Below are 20383 nucleotides of genomic sequence, written 5' to 3' on the forward strand. Positions count from 1 at the left end.
GGGGGGGGGGGGAGGGGAGGAAAAAGAGTGAACAGGTAACTCCCAAGTCTTCTTAACAACAGGGAGGAAACCTATGTGGAGACACCAAATGTCAAAGAACTTGAAAGGATTAGTGCTTGTGATGCAACTCCCCGCTCTATTGTCTAGTATCATTTGCCACTTGTTCTGTTTAAGTCCCATTTTTGGTTAAATTAATGAGCAATATATGAAAAGAAACAAGATGCATCTGGGTGTTGATGATCATTATAGTCACAACATGTCTCAATTTTATGATTGTTGTTGCTATTGAAAATTTGAAATTTTATGTTGTTTATATGTTCTTTTATGTCAGCCAAACTGATTCTCATCTTTCTGGGTTTTTATAGCAGGCTAGTGATGTGACAGGTGATGCTTACAATGTTTACTGGAAACATGGAACGTCAGGAGTCCAAAGTCATGTCAATCCAATGCCATCATACTTTCAAAAACCTTTGGATCAAAATCCAATTCCATATGATAGCACTAGGGATCAGCAGAATATAGCTTGTCCTCAGGGGTCCAATCTACAATATTCTGTTACCAACCATGTTCCTCAGAACCAGGTCCCTCAGAATTATCAGCCACCATTGCAAACCTTTCCTTCTCTGGATACACGTCGGGTAAGCAAATTGCAGATTCCAACAAACCCTAGAATTGCTTCAAATTTGGGCTTGGGCTTGCCAAAAACCGATAAGGATAGCTCTACAACGAATGCAGCAACAAAGCCAGCTTATATCGGTGTCTCAATGCCAAAGCCTACTAACAAAGTGCCCTCTCATGATGACGCTGATTCCATGCTCAAGGTATGACTTCTATATTGTTTGTGTGCTTTTATTTCCATTTCTTTCCTTTTATTTGTTATTTCAGAAGATCAGCATTTTCACTTATTTCTGGGGAAAGAGTTATCATCTGAGAAATGAGATGGCACTTAAACTGTAGTGAATTAATATCAGTGCCTGTCTGAAACTCTGTGAAACTTTATTATGTTTATTAAATGGTTATTTGCTTAATGTTCCTACAATCTTAAATTGCCAGGTGGTTGTCTTTGGTTGGTTGGTATTGATGACGATGTTGGTCTCTGTGGAAATGGAAATGTCAGTTATTTTCTGCCAACAAATATTGACACTAAGTAACATGCTGATGTTTGACCATCATTATGAAGGGTGATATGGATATTATGTCGGTTTCTGGGATGTATGCTGGGCAACTGGGTTCATTGTAAGATGCCGTATTTTGGGCTCGGTCAGTTATGTTAGTCTGGTTCAAATTTACACTTTTTTTTTTTTTTTGGGGTGGTGGGGATGGGGAGATAATTATTGCAATATTATTGAAAGAAAAAAAGTGGTACCTAGTATAACATAAAAGCTATGTAAAGGTACAATGACAACACAAACATTGCTCCTCTGGAGGATCAACACCTCAACCGCAACTGGGAACAAGAAATACTTCTACTTTTCACAATGGAATAGAATCCCTAAAACTGATTGGAGACCTTACTACCCTTTGCTTAGGCCAAATCATCTGCCACACCATTAGTGCTTCTTGGCCACCTATAAAATTGAAAATTGAAGTGGGCTGCAAGCTGTCTTATTGGCCTGATTAGATGATTATAGCGCCAATGAGCTTCTTTTGAGCCTGCCGTCCACCTAATCACATTTGCTGAATCCCCTTCAATTGTAGCTCAAAGCCAACCCTTATTTACAAGAGATCATTTTCTGTTTTTAAAGCTATCAACTCAGCTCTTGTAGAATCTCCTTCCCTAATAGGACCTGAGAACGCTTGATGCAGGTTCACAGCATTGGACCGATCCAATCACGTACGGGTATCCAGATGGAGATGAATGGATCCAATTTAAAATCAAAGCTACCGACTTGGAGCCAAATTATTTAATTCTATTTTGGGATTAACATGCAGTTTTTTATTTTGTTTGCGTAAGTAGGAGATAACTATTAGGATTTAGTTTCCAATTAGTTCAATTAATTTAAGTTTCCAAATTAGAGTAGGTTTCCTTTCATGTTGGGTTTTCTTTTGATACTTATACGAATGTTAACCGATGGGGATTTCAGAGTTGAAATGAATTGTTTTTTTTGGTTGAAACTTTGGTGGTTTTGATTGGTCGTGTCACCTTCCCCCGCCCTCCCTTGTGCCATCTCTCTCTCTCTCTGCCTCTTTATTTCTTCCTCATTCTCTTCTCTTTTCTTCTCCTCTTTCTTCTTTTCTGGTTTATTCCCCCATCCTCTGTTTCTGGACAGTAATATCAGTCTCAAAAGGAAAGCTTGCTGAATCTTTGTTCGTTACCAATTGGTTCCGAGCTTTGAGTCAAATGTAGCCCTTCTCTAGGTGACCAAACCCTTAGGGCCCATTTTTTTAGGGCGGTTTTGATGGGGTGGGAGAGTTGTACTTATTTTCCCAAAAGCACAGTAAAATCATGTGTTTGGATATAATGGGGTGGGAAATACTCTTGACAACATTGGGAGATGAGCTTTCCTATCTATTAATGTGGCTTTCACCCCTTCCCCTTCCAAAGTCCTACTAAATTGGTGGGATTTTGTGTGGTGGGAAGTCATTGCAATTAATGACTCTCTGTCTTCATTCCTTTGTTCTCTCTCTCCCACAGCTATGTGCTAACCAAACAAGGTTGGGGTGGAAAAGTCCAACTTTCCTCCAACTTTACTTTCCCTACCTTTAACCCCACCAACATGTGGGACCCAGCAGTTAGACATTCCTACCCCAAATTCCCTTCTAAACAAACGGGGCCTTAGAGTTTCTTGCTTTTGATCCAACCCTACTACGAGAAACGAAACCTGCAACTCAGGTCTGAACCGAAAGCTATCGCCCTACCTGGTTCCAGGGATTATTACTGATTTTGTGGCTTGAGGATGAGTTGCCTACAGCATAATTCATGAGTACAGTGGATCTCGAACTTCCTCCTGAAACTTCGCTTCGATAGGAGTCCTCATGAGAGAGAACTCTCTTTTGAACCGGATTTGATTCTACTGCCATTGTTTGTCCAAAGGTTGAAGACAACCTCATGTGTGAGATATTTCTTTAGCCTTTTATTTCTACCCTCTTTATTAACCCTACTTTTCTCTTTATTTACCCTCCACTCTTTAATTTATCCTTGTTCCAAGTTAGTCCCCTCACAATAATTATTATTTCCCTCCATATCCCATCCCTTATTTGAACTACCAACTTGATTTTTTGAGATTCCATTTATTACACTTATTCGTGTCAAAATAATTGTATAGAGAAGGCCTGCAGCCGAAACTTACTAGGTTTCAGAGGTCGAAACCTGGCTTGAAACCGAAACTTTGAACCTCAACTCTAACTACATTACCCCCCCCTCCCCAATAGCACCTGGGAGCTTCTTGTAGTTTTGTTTATTTCTATGCATCAAGCTAAAATAGGGGGTGGCGGACGAGAAAGCTAATAGGAAGCTCACTTAATTATGAAGGGTGGTATAGGTGATGATTTTAGTTTCTGGAATGCTTTCTGGCAGCAGGTTCGCTTTTGAGATGCTTTGTTTTAGGCTGGGTCATGTGTGTAGTCGGGTTCAAGTTTGACCTTTTTTTTTTTTTTTTTTTTTTTTTTTTTTTTTTTAATCTTTTATGAATCAACTTATGTGTTTGGGTTGTGGGGGGGGGGAGGAGGTACGTAGCTTAATAGGTTTAGGTACTTGTGCACAAACCAAGTATGAATAAAGAAGTCCATGAATGAGTAGGACTCATTTGGCTGTATGTACATGCGTGTGAGCAATTTTTTGATCAGTTAATGAAAACTTCTTGCACTGCTGCTGCATAACCTGGATGCACAGTGCTTCCTTAGAATTGATTCCTAGAAAGTAGGAAACTTGCTGTAATACTTCCTTCTAGAATTCTTTGCTACACACTGCTTGATGCAGAATCATGGCTGAACCGAGTCGACCCTTCTGGCAGTTTAGACTTTAGACTGAGATTAACCGGGTCCAATTGGATTTTTAGATTTAGTAGGATATTTTAGTTTATTTATTTGTTTGGAATTTTGTTAGTTGGATTTATTATGTAATTTTCTATTTTAATAGGCTAATAAGTGGTGTCTATATTTAGAGTCATGAGTCCCAATTAGAGTGAAGTTTAATTTCAGTTTTTGGTTACAGTTAGGAGTGTTTAATTATTTTCTTTAAATACCAGATTGTAATCAAACAATACTCAGATTTGTAATGAAAGTTTTAAATGGTTTCGTTATGGCGCAAATCAGATCTTCATCTTCTCATCTCTCCCCTCCTTTGAAATCTCTTCTACCCTCTTTCTTCCCTATCCCAGCGAAACTCCTTCTGTTATTCTTCTTCCTCTCTTAATTTCAGCAAGTTGTCACTTTTCTACCATTGACAATAAAACAGAACCATACAAATGAGCCCATCGATCAAAGATTCTCCACTGGTTTGGGTCTGAAGCTTGGAGCATACACTACCCTTCTCTGGACGATTCAAATTCCAGCATGTGGCTTGAAACCCTTTCCTCTACCCTTGATATTTCATTGCACATCATACCCTCATCTTCCTTGTTCCACCAGGTACAGGTTCAGATTTAGTCATTTAGAAATCACACTCTTCAGTTGCGTTTAGGTGATTCAATACCTGGGTTTCAGAGGCTCTGTGGTTTTGCTTAAGATTCAAAAACCCCAAGTTGAAAGGGCTTGTGTGAAGGAGATTTCCATTCGATCTCCAATATTATCACTGCCTGTTTCTGTCGCAAGGTAGAAGATGACCCTCATCCCACGATTTTATTGCTTTCTTATTTTATTATTTTAGTTTCAATTAATACCCCTCACATCGGCTATTATCCTAGTTTATCCTAATTTTATAATTTATACACCCTTCCAAGTTTATTCGTGGACAGTAAACATTAATTCCTTTTTATTTCTTTGCCTCGAACAATCCCTTGAAAGTTCTGGTTTATAGTTTGCATTCCTTCCTTGCAACTTGGTATTTGATATCCGGGTGGACCCATAAGCAATCCGAACTGTGTTATTGGAACCCTAGATCTGCATCATTGCTTAGAAATTCCAGTCATATGTTTTGTGGTTTGGTACTACAATTCCCTATCTTTTCTGTTTCTTTCTTCAGATTTTTTGATATTTAATTCCTGTGCTTTTGTATAATTTGTTCCTCAGATCAATAAAAGATTTTACTTGTTATTTATTCATCCCTCCCACCCCTCCCCCCAAAAAAATTCTGTAAAAATAGTTTTTTTGTTCCTTTGGCTTCTCCTCCTTTATCTTTTGCTTTACTGCTACTTTTGAGAGTACCTAAGTATTGATGGCTGAATGGTTGACATAATCCATAATTTGGGAAATTATGGTTACCTAATTGGGCCCAGTGTTTGGTTAAGGTCCATTTACTTCTGTTTCCTTTGGCTACCATTGAGATATGATGAGCACAATTTCCAGTTATACTACAAACAATCCCATTTGGAACTTTGTTTCAGTAATACCATCCGTGATTTATGTTCTATTCCTAATCTGCTCGAGATTTACTCTCTTGCTTTCTTTGCTCCACATCTTAAATTACCAATCACATTTCCATTTAACTCCATCAAATTATTACCTCATAGGGTCATTATACATTTATTGAATTGTAATGGCAGCCTCTATTATTTTATGGAGAGCTTGAATGCCTGATTACAGTGTCCCTCTTCATGCTTTGTCACCTTAATTTGCTTCAGCTTCAGTCTCTGTGTCAGTCAGTCCTGGACTAAAAATTATGGAAAGCTAAGCCTATGTTCCTTTGTTTTCGACTTAACAGTATAGACCTGATAGCGTTTGATTTCATTGGTTGCAGAGTCTGTGAAACCTCATACCCATTTTTAACGCCTAGAAATCTGTCAGGATTTCATTCAGGTGCTAAAACTCTGAGAGTAATAGATATCTCTCTATCACTTTCTCCTATTGTAGATTTGCAATTAATTATCTGTACACTGATGACAATGCTAGGTTGTTATGCTTTCTTTCTTGTACTTTTAACTTCATAATGTAGTTTCTTTTTTTTTCCCGTTCTGGAAATTGAATTTCTATTGTGCTTTTTGTTGGATGAAGCCTGGCATGTTCCCTGCATCTCTACGTGCTTATGTGGAAAGGGCATTGTCCCGTTGCAAGGAAGATTCTCAAAAGGCAGCTTGTCAAAACATAATGAAGGAGGTAAGGTTGCAGATTTAAAAAATATGGTATTTTATGTTGATATGGTTTTACCTCCTTACCCTTCAGTTGTGTCCTGGCCATCTTTTACATGCTATTTCTTTAGTATCGTTCTACAGCTTCTACCTTCTAGATTTCTATTTTGTGCAACTTTGGGAGGGGAAAAGGGGAAGGGAGATTCAAGGTGTTCAGAGCCTGTTAGGGTGAAAAGGGTGTGGTCATTGGATATTAACGGTAAGTTCATGTAAATCTTTTTCTTGTATCCTTTTCATTGTTTTTTATTTTAAGATCCGGAAACTCTTAGGATTCTACTTAATGAAGGTGTTTTGCTGAAAGATGTAGGGGAGCTATTTGGTATCTGGCTCCATTTGGAGAAAGGGGGGAGGTTCTTATGGAGAGCCATTCGACTAGCAGTATTGTGGTGTGTTTGGGAGGAGAAGAATGCCATATTATTCTGTGAAGAGTTCTGTGGAGATCACGTTCATTGAGAAAATAAGGACAGCAGTGGTTCATTAGGCCTTGGTGGATGACCTAATTAGAGATGTTGAAGCTATATCTGTCTTTTAGTGATTGGAGTAGTATCATATTCTCTAGGAGGCCAAGCTGCCAAGGGTCAGTAAGAGGGACTTGTGGCCTCCTCCACAGTTGGAATGCCATATTCTATAGTAGGCCCAGGGTCAGTCTCCTCCACAGTTGGAGTAATATCATATTCTCTAGGAGGTTAAGGTTCAATAGTAGGACTTGTCCTACTGTCAGGATCAATAGGCTGTCCAACAGTAACTTTCAGTAGTAGCAACAGGCCTTCAAATTTTTCTCAGGATTAGGTTAAATAACAGAAAAATAAAATAGAACAGGAGAATAAACAGAACATAGAGGAGGAGGAAAGAAAGGATGGGCCTCTCACCCACGGCGTATTTTGGTCTCTCAGCACTCTTTCTCCCAGAGCAACTATCTCTCACAGCAACATGGTTGTAAAGCAACACTTTTTTCCTTTTCATTCAAGTTATTGGTAGGACTCTCAATGGTCCATTACATATATAGTGATAGTTGCCTGATAGTTGCTAGAACTATAGAGGAAAGAAAGCAAAATAGAAAGTCTCTTACAAAGCAGTATTGAGACTTGTACAAAAAACTAAGATCTTAGCTATTAACCAAAATAGAAAGTACTGAAGACAAATAAATCTAAGGTAACAGAAAAATAGAAATTACTGAACATATAAATAGAACCTAACTAAAAAAGAAGACTTTAGAAGATCTTAGCAGCATCTTTCCTCCAACTCAAGCTGTCCTTGGGTCCCATAAGATCTTCTAAGAATCTTCTACCGCAAGTAACAAATACTACTCCACGCTAGCTGTCCTTGTAGTTTCTATTTTTGTATTTGCTTGGTTAACAAGTAGTTGGCTGTAGGAAGTTTTAGCTTAGTTTCTATTTCTATGCTAGCTTCTAATTTGGTTACTTTCTAATTTGTAAGCTGAACTCACTCCTATATAAGAGGAGCTCCTGTAATCAATTTGTAATTAATGAAGATTTGAAGTTATGAATTGAGTTTTGACTCATGGTTGAGAGAGCTAAACTTGAGAGGGTGAGATGCCTAAACCTGAGGGGTGAGATGTCCGAAACCTATCCCTTCTTCTTTCCCCTTCTCAACCCCTCCATCGATTCCTTTCTGTTTTCTTATTCTCTCTTATTCTACTGTTGAGACAGAGTTTTGAGAGTCACTACATGCCTGTTTGAAGACCTAATGCACGCCCACAAGATTAGTTTGAAGAAAAGCCTAGGAGACCAGAATCGACCAGCCATTGTCAGGGATTTGGAAACTTGGATCAAAGTCCAGATCTCACAGGCGACAGGTCTGTCCTCCATTCTTTTTGCCTTTTTGAGGATCAGTTCTGCCCTGTAAAAGTGACACTTGACCAGGTCCTTGGAGCCTTTGAAGTCACAACAAGTTTCTCCCATTCGAGCATTAAACCCTAGTTCTGTCAGGGTTTCAGCCTGCTGTGTTACTGTCCTTCTAAGCCCATCTATGAGTCATATTTGGAGGACCTATTGGCCTATACCTAAGCTGCACTCGACCAGATTTTCTGGACTATTAGGCCCTTGTGTGAGTTCTCTGAGTTTTTTAATTCAGCCCAGATTTATAGTTTGTATTGTTATTTTGAATCCTGAGTCTGAAACTGTATTCTGAGGTTGAGGTTGGAGTTTTGATCATCAACTGGGGTTGTTTACCTAGTGTAAACCACCTTACATCAAACTCTCTCACAGCAACATGATTGTAAAGAAACTCTTTTTTCCTTTTAATTAAAATTGTTGGTAGGACTCTCAATGGTCCATTACATATTTACATTATAGTGATAGTTTGCTAAAACTATAAAGGGAAGAAAGAAAACCATAGAGGGAAGAAAAAAAAATATAATCTCTTACAAAGCAATATTAAGACTTGTACAAAAAGCTAACTAAGATCTTAGCTATTAACCAAAATAGAAAGTACTAAAGACAAATAAAATCTAAGCTAACAGAAAAATAGAAACTAACTAAAAAAAACATACTTTAAGAGATCTTGGCAGCATCTTTCTTCCAATGCATGCTGTCCTTGGGTCCCACAAGATCTTCTGAGAGTCTTCTACCTCCAGTAACAATACACTGACATAGCCTCCACACAAACTGTCCATATGGGCCCACGCTACTTTTCACGTGAGCAGAATTTTTTTTATTTTTCTTTTTTGAATTTTATTCTGCTCTTCTTCTTCATGCTTTGATCTACATCAGGCCAAGGGTCATTAAGGACTTGTGGTCTTCTCCATAGCTGGAATGCTGAACCTCAACTTTGATGGATGCTTTTGGGCAAGCCGGGACTCTTGGGAGTGGGAATTGTCATAAGGTCTTGCCCAGGATTTACTAGAAAGGTATATTCGGATCCAATGGGGGTGGAAGATTCAATGCAAGCTGAACTGGCATTCTGGTTTGGTTTGGAATTTGCGATTTGGGAAGGTTTCACTAATATTCTGGTTGGACGCGATTCTACCATTGTAATAGCTTGGGCTTACTGAGGTTCGATCTTGGAGGGTAGCCTGTATTATAAGGGAATAAAGCACCTTCTGGGTCCTTGGCCAATTAATCCACTAAGTCATGTTCTGACCTCAGATTCCACTGGAACAAGCAAGTTCACTTATGAATCCAGGAAAAAGTATGCACGGTAAGAGACCAGAATCAATCACTTCTTAAAAGCAAACGTGTACAATGAGAATAGTATCTTATGAATATTAGGGAATATAGTTGTTACGGCGTCTAGGTGAGCCAAGGCGTTTAAGGGGGGCCTAGATGCAAGGCGAAACCAACAAGGTGGCCACGGCGTCCTAGGCACCCACCTATGCGTCCAACGAGATCAAGGCGCTTGGACGCCTAGGCAATGCCTTGAAAACTAATTGGGATGAGAAGTGCTATCTGCATAAATTTAAAGTGAGAATCTATGTCCTCTATTATTTTATTTGATCGATCCCTTTTACCACTGTCATCAAACATGTACAATGAGAAGAGTGACTTTTTCCTTGGTGTGCTACTGTACTGGATGATCAATGAATCATCAACTGTGTTTTCTATCACTTCATTGAACATCTTAAACCATGCTATAGGAGTAGGAGACTGCTCGAACCCATTGGAGCTCTCTTAGGCTTCTTGTCCAGGTTTGGGTTGGACATTGAGCTGGTGTATATGGATATCTGCTTTACTCTGACCTAGATTTCAGGCAAGACTTAGGTCCATGCCCTATTTCAAGATTTGACCTCCAAACCTACTAGATGTAACAACTCAAATGCACTAAGCTAATGATGTTATATTCTTTGGACTCAATGAATAAAGTTCATGATTGATTGTGAGAGGTCGAAGAATATGAAAAGAGCTCCTCTTTATGTCCGGGCAAAAAGTTCCTTGATAACCAACACTATATGCTCTTGTATATGCCTTTGCAACCACAACCCGGTTTAGCTCCTCTTGATTATATCCATCCTACCTGTACCTCTAGCAAAGTCACTTGCAATCCTTTGGCTATTTGCTTCGCAATAGGTTAGGTTATAAGTTCCTCTACGTTCTTGTCCAAGGCCGTCATTTTTCTTCTTCTTTTTACACTTCATTTGGAACCCAATAGGATGATCAAGAGCCCATTTCTAACCAAGTATCAGCTGGTTTTGTAGAAGATTTTTCTTTTTTTGGGGGATCTTCTCAAGAGCCATGGACTACTGCTGTTATCGTTTTTTTACTTTTGATGTATGAAGAAATTTATTCAACCAAAGAAAGGGGGTGACAAATGCAGAAATGGTACATCATTAGTGCACACCCCCCCCCCCCCCCAAAAAAAAAAAAAAAAAAAGAAAAGAAAAGAAAAAGGTACAACAAGAAGTAGCATTACAAAACCTGGATTCCTTCCTTCCCCATCTTCACCCTTGTTTTGATCCCATTCATTTGGCTTCTTTAAGGATCCAGGCTTCAGTCCTATGATCCACCGAGAACACCTAATGGAGAGTATTGGGGTGTGTGCGGACCCTTATTTTAACTAGCATGAAAAAAACACCTTATGAGGGGGCAGGGGTCCTGTCACATTCTCCCAGAACTCATTATACCACTAATGGTTGAAAATAACATAGAGGGAGGAGAGAGAGAAGGGGGGTCACATATGGCATGTGCCATATGGCAACCAAATTTGACAGGTGAATTATCCTGGCAGTCCCCCATCTATCTAACTGTCAAATTGCAAAGCTGTCAGTCATGTGACAAGAAAATGGGTGTGGTGGAAGGGGTCCCTGGTGATGATATGCTGGTGAGTGATGATGCTTTCCTTTATTGTTGCTTTTGTTGTTTACAAATTTCTGACAGCGAAGTGTAGGCATAGTTTTTAAAACCGTACCATGCCTCAGACCCAAAAGGGCCAGGTTCCGGGTTTGACTGGTCAAACTTTGGTTTGAAAAATAAAATAAAAAAATATTTGAATCTGTAAAAGGAATTAGAAATGATTGAAATGAGCTCAGTACTTTCTTCTTAGCACGGTGGTTGGTGTGTTAATCTATTACCCAGAGTTTCTTAGTTTGATTCACTTCAAATGCCAATCTTGATTTTAATTAATTGACTGTATCGACATGTTGAACTGAACTGTCTGGTTTTCAGAAAACAGGGCTGGTATTCTGTAATCTGGGCAGTTTGATTCCGGTTTTTGAAGAAGACAGTCCTATGTTCAGAGTTCAGATCAGACAAAGAATAAGGCGGTTCTGGTTTCCTCCAGTTTGACTGCTGGTTCCGTCTGGTTTTTTAAGAAATGAAAATGTTTAATAGTACCTGCTCAGTGTTTTTAATCTATGTCAAGTCATTGAAAATGTGGTGGTTGCATTATTTCCTGGCAGAATTCATTGTGGGGTCGCCACTACTCTCTTTATATTGTCATTAAAATTTTATGTGTGATGTTCACTGAACCTCATTTTTTCATTTCAGATGATTACAAAAGCATCTGCTGATGGTACACTTCTTACACGAGACTGGGATATCGAACCTCTTTTCCCATTACCGGATGTGGATACAATCAATAAGGAGTATGCTTTCTTTTCTTCTTTGGCAGTAATATTCGAATCTAAGGAAATTTCATAATTATCAAGTTTCCTCAACAGGTTTTAAAGTCGATGATTGTTGATGATTGAGAGATACTTCTACTTTAATTTTGAATTCTTGACTTCAATGATTCATGATTGTTTAATATTTTACTTTTATAGCTGGAGTCCAAATACCCAGCTCCTCATTATTTTCAACCATCATCTTTATACTTTTGGATTGGGGTGGCAGTTTGGTACTCTGGGCCATACTTTGGGCAAACTTATCGTAGCAATGAGGAGATCTGCCGAGCCAGACAGTTTGGCCGGCCGGTTAGATGCCTCAATTATTCTAAAGCGAAAGTTTAGAATACCACCATTTGAACTAGGATGTCACATGTAAAGAGAAGACACCCATCCTTAAAAAACATCAGACCAGTTGGTTTAAAATTTCATTTGAAAGTTCACAAGTTTGTGTTTACCACACACACACTCAAACCTCCCCAAAAAAGGGGAAAAAAGGAGAGGAAAGTTTCAGCGGTTATATAGGATTTCTCTTGGATTCTTAAATGTCTGGAGAATTCTAATTTTTTCCTTGTGAACATAAGTATGTTCATTATTATATTGTTCTTATTAGTTATTTGTTAATATAAGAACGTTTGATGTTACTGAAGAGAAACTTTGATTAGCTTGGTTCTGTATATGTAATCATTCAAAGGACCTTCTGAGGTCAGTAACCAAGAGGCAATTTCTTGTTTAAAAACATGTCTCATATGATGCTTGATCTAGTTAAACTCTTTTTTGCTGCAGTGGGGAGAGTTCTGGTGCTGTTTCTTCATTACCGAGGTACAAAAGAAGTCCGAGTAGACGTACCAAAAGCAGGTGGGAACCTATATCAGAGGAGAAATTGGTTGAGAAAGTGCCATCTGTCAATCATGTTTCAGTAAAAGAGGTTAATTGGGACCATTTCAAAGAAAGGGATGGGGTGGTAATCTCTTTAACCTTTCTGGTACAATAACATGTTTTTTTCTTTCATTCTGATCATGAGCTGAAACCCAGCAAACATGTGATTTCATATATATATATATATATTTTTTTTCACACAAGAGTTGAAGACTAATATCAGACTCCTGATCACCTGGACGATGCCAATCCACATGGGTTCGTCAGCTGATCCAGTCAGCAAAAACCCGTGGTTTGCTTTTGATATTGCAGATCAGTCCCATCCAGCACTGATCTATATCAGATAAACTGGATCAATATCGGCAATCCTTGGAAACATGTTCGTGATAACTGTTTCTAGACAACCATTCTACATTGTCTGTACTAGCTTTTGTTTGTTGGGAAGTTCATGAATGAATTGAGATAAATAACTCAGTCTAATTTAAATCAACTCTTTGCAGTTGTCCAGTGGAAAATGTGAGAGCACAGACGATGGTTGGAATAATTCCAAACTCCCTCCTTTGCAACATCAAACTCCAAGTAAAAATGTTCAAAGGCCAGTTAAGAAACAGCGGCTTAGTGATAACTTCGGCACTGCTGAAAACGGTGGTGGTTCCAGTGATAGTGATAAAGAACAGGGATTGGCAGCATATTATTCAAGTGCAATAACTCTAGCAAATTCGCCAGAGGAAAGAAAAAGACGTGAAAATCGTTCTAAACGATTTGAGAAGGCACATGGACATCAAGCAGGAGTCAAGCACTTTAGGCAAAAGGCTGTTGGAGCTGGAAGTTTGTATTCTAGAAGGGCTAGCGTTCTGGAGCTTAGCAGAAGTTATAATGACAGTGGCAGCAGGGCTGTAGAGGATATTGATTGGGATGCCTTTACTGTCAAAGGAACCTGCCAGGAAATTGAGAAGCGCTATTTGCGTCTTACTTCTGCACCTGACCCTGCGACTGTAATCACCTTACTGTTTCATTCCAACATTTCCACTTTAAACCTTTAGATATTTTGAGTTAGAATCCTTTTGATGTGATAATTAATTCCATGCTTGTGCTCTATAGCATCCTGAGTATAGTCAGTATGCTTAAACTGTTGTGTGGAATGAAAACACTGAATTTCCTTACAGGTTAGGCCGGAGGAGGTGTTAGAAAAAGCTCTCCTAATGGTTTTAAGTTCTCAAAAGAACTATCTCTACAAGTGTGATCAGTTGAAATCAATTCGTCAGGATTTGACTGTACAGAGGATACGTAATGAACTAACCGTCAAGGTATAGTCCATTATCCTTTGTGCTTCCTAGTTGTATAGTTTTTCCTGGATGTATTGAATTTTGGGTTTTCCTGTCCCAAAGATTCATTTGTCCATCAATTGTGTTGGATTTAATGTAAGTTCTTTTTCTCAAGCTGTTGATTTATGATTATATCTTGTAAAGTTTCATTTAGCCTTATGGTAGATACCACCTGTTTTGAAGAATGACTTTCCATTTGGCTAAAGAAACTTTTCTTTGAAGTTGTTTGATGTGTTTCATGCTAGCTTCTTTCAGGTGTATGAAACTCATGCGCGATTGTCAATAGAAGCTGGGGATCTGCCAGAGTATAATCAGGTTTGTGGGTTCATCACTGTGAGTGGACAATTTTTTCTTTTGGGTGGGTGGGTAGGTGGGGTTTGGAGTTGTCATAACTTGCTTCTTTAATGTAGACATGTAGTTCAAGGTTCTAGAAAGGAGCCTAGAAGAAAGAACTACAACCAGGATTTAGACGTCGATAGATTCAGGTTATGGACACAATTAAATGAAAATAAAATCAATATCTCAATTTTATATTGCAGTTCAAGTGTCTAGAAAGGAAACTAGAAGAAAGAACCACAACAAGGATCTTATAGAAAGCGATAGAATCAGGTTATGAACATAATTGACTGAAAATAAGAGAAATATCCAATGATTAGTTATGGATGTTATTCTGGTTAAGTTTAGAGTTAACCACACCTATCATTCAATGTAATATTCTTGAAAATCAGAGGTCTAAAACATATTTGTCACAGCGCCAAGGTGATCCTGGTGGAAGAAATTCAAGGCTCCAGCCATGATCTAAAACTAGATGAAAGCCAGTTAGCTTAAAATTCAAGCTACAAGCAAGAACTGAGAAAGTACTGCAGGTTTTGATGATCGGATCTGAGGAACATATCTGGGATCGATGATCAATCTAATTAATTGCAGAACTTCATGTTTGCAGACTGCAGTTCAGATTGATATTCAGCAAGACAATTGCAGAGTAATGAATTCGATTTGAAAAACAGGAGCAGAAGGGAGAGAATATGAGAAAATTGTGATGAGGAGGAGAATAATATGAAGAATAAGATGGAGCAATAACAGAGAGAGAACACTTGATTGACGTAAAACCAGAACTAGAATTAGAGACTTAAGAGTACAAGAAGGCCTAGGCAACGCCTTGACAACTATGCTCTTACACCTTCATCGTCGTCTTCTTTTTGCTGCTGCTGCTCTGTACCCGTGGCGGTGGGTGCTGCTTCTCTTCTTTGTCGTATTGATTTGTCTCGGTATGTATTGACCTATCTCATATTGTATCGTCTGATACGGATCAATACATACTGAGATATATGATATTTTTTTCTTGTCCTGTCTCCTGCTGTATGGTATCGAAGGAGCAAATCCTGATATGTATCGGACTGGTATTCCTGAATGCCTGATACATGTCCAGACTTGATACCATGGTCTTGATAGCCTTCGTTATGCTTGATATTTCTAATAAAATAACTCTCTTTTTTCTATTGCATGCTTTCTCTTGGCTGATAAAATTCTTCTCCCGGAGTAGTACATTCAATTCGATTGTGTCTTCCTCAATAGTAGAATAATAGCCAAAAATAAAGATAGAAGTAGGATTGCTGATGTAAGGGAGGGGAATTTGGGGAAAGTAAGGAATATGGTGGCAAATAAAATGAGGGAAGTGGTTGTCTTCAACCTTACAAGAAGAGCAACAGAACCTGCTGTAGAAAAGCTCTTTGCGATGGATCCAACTCCTCACCCAAGATTCCAATCAATGTAAGATTTTAAGAATAGATAATTGGCCTAAGGTCTCTTGATTTCAGCCCTCAATCCTTCAAACTAAGAGTCTAGGATTTAATTTAAAATATCTGAAACTTAACGTGGCGGTGTACGAAGTACCAGTTCTGAAAGCAGTTCTCTGACTCACAACTCCAACAAGCTTTGGATCTCAAGTTCAGTAAGATGGGTTGACAAGGAATAGCATAAGAGGAAAGAAGGGAGAGGAATTGTACCAGAAGAAAAGGGGGGGGGGGGGGGGGGAAGAACAGGATACCCCAGTCAATCAGCTTCCCCAATCTACACAGGCTTCAACGAAAACAAAATTCAGTTCATTCTATTCTAATTCCATCATTGATTTGTTACTTTAATATAAAGAGAGAACTCCAAACATAAAATAGAAACTAACTCTACTTAGGACACTACCTTAAACAAGAAAACTGAATACAATAACGACTTTCCTATGTATCTACTCTATCAAAATAAAAGAATAAAATAAAGAGGAAAAAATCTGAAAGGCAGCGTGGCCCCTGACCAAGGTACAAAGGAGGCAAAATGACCGCCCCACCCCTCATGAAAGGTGGAAATCCTGACCCTGTTGATGGTTCACGTGCGCTCCCATTGGCCCCGCACTGATGCAGAAGAAAACACTGCCTTTCGGGGAACCCTCTCCCTAAGATAAAATAGAAGATTACAATATTAATTGCAGACTATTAAATAAATCCTTAAATATCCTAGTGGACCAGATCATAGTTGGATCCTGTTCTTCTTCATATGGGCCTCCAAATGGGTTCATAGTGGTCCAAGGTAGCGCTACTGCATCCCAGATTTCCCGATAATTTCTTTGTTCTGATTTTTAAACAAAACCACAAAACCATTTCAATCAACATAGCATTATCATCTTAAACCATTTATATATATTATGTAACTAGGCTTCCGCTTAGTTTTACCCTACAATCTTTGTATGTTGATTTATCTACCGTTTTCGGAGACCCAAAAAATTTATGTGGATCCTCTTCTTTTAAACATCAGTATTTGGTCCTCTTCTGCTGAAGTGTGTCATTGCTATAATAAGATCATATGCATTACAGATTTTAAAACCAAATTCTCTGCCTCATTTCTTCTCTCTGGATTCCTATCTACAATATCATACATTTTTCCCCATTCCCTTCATCTCCATTTAGGACCCAATAACTCTCTCTAATTTCTTGAGCTAATCTATCCAAAATTTCCCAAAAGTTTTTTTTTAGTCCATTTGTCCCATCATAATTTTTGTATCATTTATAATTTCATTCTTTGGACTTATATCTACTACTGCTTCATTCCAATTGCTTCTTTTTTTTCCCCCTTAGAAAGTTCATACCCATCAATCTTCGTGGCCTTTTTTCCCTTCCTTCTGTTCTCTTGGTGACATGCTACATTGACTGTATTTCTCATAGTAGCTATCAAGTCTATAACCTTACCAATTGTTATACATATATACAATGTTCCTAACCTTTTAGACTAGCATCTTCCTTGAACCCATCAAGGATGTTGAAATGCTTGCCTACGTCCACATCAACCAGGCACCAATACAATATGTTGCTTCCAAGGGATGCCCTGGCTTATCTATTAATGCACTTGGGTTATAATGCAATGTAGCTGTTTCCAGAAAAGGCCCTATCATGATGTAATAAATAATTACCAGATTCCTGTTAAAAGGTTTGGCACTTTGGCTAAATGTTTTAAAATGGTGGAAACATGACAAGTCTGACACATCCATCCTCCTCTCTTTTTTGCTTTGGGTGGGCAGCACAAAAGCACCGGTTGAGTTACTGTTAAAAGGGAAAAAAATCTGACCAAATTTATGGATCTTTAGTCAGCTAAGGTAATGTAGAACTAGAATCACAAGTGATCCAATCCCAGGCAGGATCTTTACTAAATTCAATATAAACCAAATTCCGGGACCGAAAGAATGAATAAACAAAAAATAAGAGAATAAAGAAAAGAAAGAGAATTCGATGGAGGGTTGAGAAGGGGGAAGAAGAACTAGTGAATGGGCATCTCATCCTCTGGTTTAAGCATCTCACCTAGGGCATCTCAGCCAGCATAAGCCATCTTTTGTTTCATCAATAAATTCGTACTCAATGTTGTAGCCACTTCCAAACTTATGTAGAAGACTCAAAACTAACTCAAACACTAAAAAAGAAAGGCCTAACTCAATCCTTAACTAATTGGGAAACCTAAACTGACTAGGAAATTGAAATAACAAAGGAAATAGACTTAAAACAGGACTCTAACTAAACTAATGAATTGAATCCCGTTTTCCTATTTTCTACCCATATTTGAGGCCCATTAAAGTGGCCCATTAAAATGGCCGATTACAAATAAAACTCATGGGATTAAAAGCACAACACATACATAACTCAACCCAAGGCTTATTTGCAATAAAATAAGCCCTTTAAGTGACTTATCTACATCATAAGGCATATATAAATCAGATATGTTGTCAAAAGTAATATGTTGCAGACGTTTATGTTAAGTTATTTTACGCATTGCAATCTTTTAGTTTATTATAGAATTGACTCTACTCTATGTTGTTTGCAGTGCCAATCACAGCTACAAAGCCTTTATGCAGAAGGAATCAAGGGGTGTCATATGGAATTTTCTGCTTACAACTTACTTTGTGCTATATTGCACTCAAATAACAACAGAGATCTTTTATCGTCGATGGCAAGGTTTTCACATGCCTCCTTATATCCTTTTTACATGATGATGTTGATTTCATAGCTTATTGCTTGGTCAAGGACATCTACTTTCAAGTTCCAATATTGTGACCTTATTATGTGGGAAGGTTCCTTCATAGTGTGGGAGCCTGTGTGTCTTCTTTTACTAGGTGTAGTGCTCCATATTATTGTTATTTGAAAAACTCTTATAGTATGACATCTATTGATCACATTGACTACATTTATTGAGAGTACAGTGGAAAAAAGTTGAAATTTGATGTGTTGCCCAGAAAAAAAATTTAAGCTTGGACCAGAATAAATATGGCTACTGAAAGTACTAGTGCTCTACTGCAATAATTATTTATATTGAAAATAACAGTACATTTAGATGCACAAATATGAAGTGACTACAACACTTTCTTGGGACATACTAGATGTTTAAATTGTAGTGCCCTTCACATATTAGTATGTAACATGACATAGTACCTAACATTAATATCTTTAGCCAATCCATTTATCCATGAATACTTCATTTTCTTGACCAGCTGCTAGGTTGATCGTAACTTCGTACGAACCAGGTGAAGTGAGATAGAGAGGGTTTGACATTTCAAAAAAGAGATGGAAGGTTTAGGCAGTGCATCCCCTAAAATTAGAGAGTACTCCATTAGCATTTTTGTTCTAGTGAGAAGCAGACTTTAGTATTCTAGAAGAGTCTTTTATGGTCTTATATTAGTTACTTAGTGAACAAGTTAATCTTTAGTTACTTAAATCAGTTAGTTCCTATTTTCATGTTAGTTTCTATTTTGGGTTTGTTATAAATTGTAGGGTTGTACCCTCTATTATATAAGAGGAAATGATGTAATACTTTGAGAATTAATAAATGAATGACTAAAATTTTCAGCCATTGTTGCTCCTTACTGCTGAGATAGGATGTTCAACAATTGAAATAGCTATGGGTGAGAAGTCCAGGTTGAGATAGCCACTCCTCTACTCCCATTCTTCGAAGATCACCTTTATACTTTTTTTCTCTATTTTCTACTCTTATTCTACTTTGATTTATTCAATATTATTCTCAGAACAAAATCCCATCCTTTGTTGAATGAGGAGCACACAACCAAGCTACAAAATCCAGTTACAGGGCTTTCCCGAGAAGAATGTTCGATTGCATAATTTCCAGACCAGATCTTTGATTGCTGCAGGATTTTGAGGGTTTGTTGAGGACCTTGGGAGGACCACTTGATCCAAATTTGAGGATCATCCGACACTTACAATTCCAGTTCTTGAAGAATCACCAAAAGTTTTCATTTTTCTTTTCAACCAGCAGATCTCTCAATCCAGCCACCAGAATTTCAGATCCTCCCTAGGATTAGGTCCTATGTGATCTAGTCTTGCATCACCATGCCCCTCCTGGTTGATGCCCGAGCATGCTCTCATTGGCCAGGGTGCTGGCGCATGGGCCCGCTCCCTGAAAGAAAACATTTACCCTTTTTTTTTTTTATCAAGGGAGAGGGTTATCTGAGCAGGCAAGATGCACTACACCCAAACATGTTTTTTTTTTTTTTTAATCATTGTTTGAATGTGAGGAGGAGCAGTGTATGCTTTAGGCTTTAAGAGCCTATTCCCTTTAATTAAAAATTACAGATATACATGGATCTTTTATTGCATCAACAGGTATACAACATACTATTCAATACTCATAATTGTGCATATTTTCATTAAAAAAATATTTAAAAAATTCATATAGTTCTAATATAATAGCAGACAATTGGAAAATATTTTTTTTTATTTTTTAAAGTTTTAGAAAATTAAAAAACTTTCATTAATGACTACAGATATCTGTGGATCTTACATTACATCTATAGATTGGCTACATGTATTTCACATGCAATTAGTTCTCTATCAAAATCAGAATTAGAATTGCAA

The 20383-nt window shown here is 38.1% G+C and overlaps 1 protein-coding gene across 8 annotated transcripts in view; it reads left to right on the top strand.

Annotated features, from left to right (window-relative positions):
- Positions 1-20383, top strand: part of LOC122084075 (SAC3 family protein A-like) — a 41109-nt gene that overhangs the window by 18824 nt on the left and 1902 nt on the right. For 6 of the 8 annotated variants that reach the window (XM_042652114.1, XM_042652110.1, XM_042652115.1 and 3 more), the window contains 8 exons: positions 366-821; positions 6091-6192; positions 11666-11763; positions 12568-12745; positions 13161-13655; positions 13827-13967; positions 14241-14300; positions 18342-18472. In XM_042652114.1, the coding sequence (XP_042508048.1) occupies positions 366-821; positions 6091-6192; positions 11666-11763; positions 12568-12745; positions 13161-13655; positions 13827-13967; positions 14241-14300; positions 18342-18472 (1661 nt within the window). The remainder of the gene's footprint in view (positions 1-365; positions 822-6090; positions 6193-11665; positions 11764-12567; positions 12746-13160; positions 13656-13826; positions 13968-14240; positions 14301-18341; positions 18473-20383) is intronic. The other 2 variants (XM_042652113.1, XM_042652117.1) reach the window with 2 other exon arrangements.

The sequence above is a fragment of the Macadamia integrifolia genome, chromosome 7 (genome assembly GCF_013358625.1).
Source record: "Macadamia integrifolia cultivar HAES 741 chromosome 7, SCU_Mint_v3, whole genome shotgun sequence".
NCBI lineage: Eukaryota > Viridiplantae > Streptophyta > Magnoliopsida > Proteales > Proteaceae > Macadamia > Macadamia integrifolia.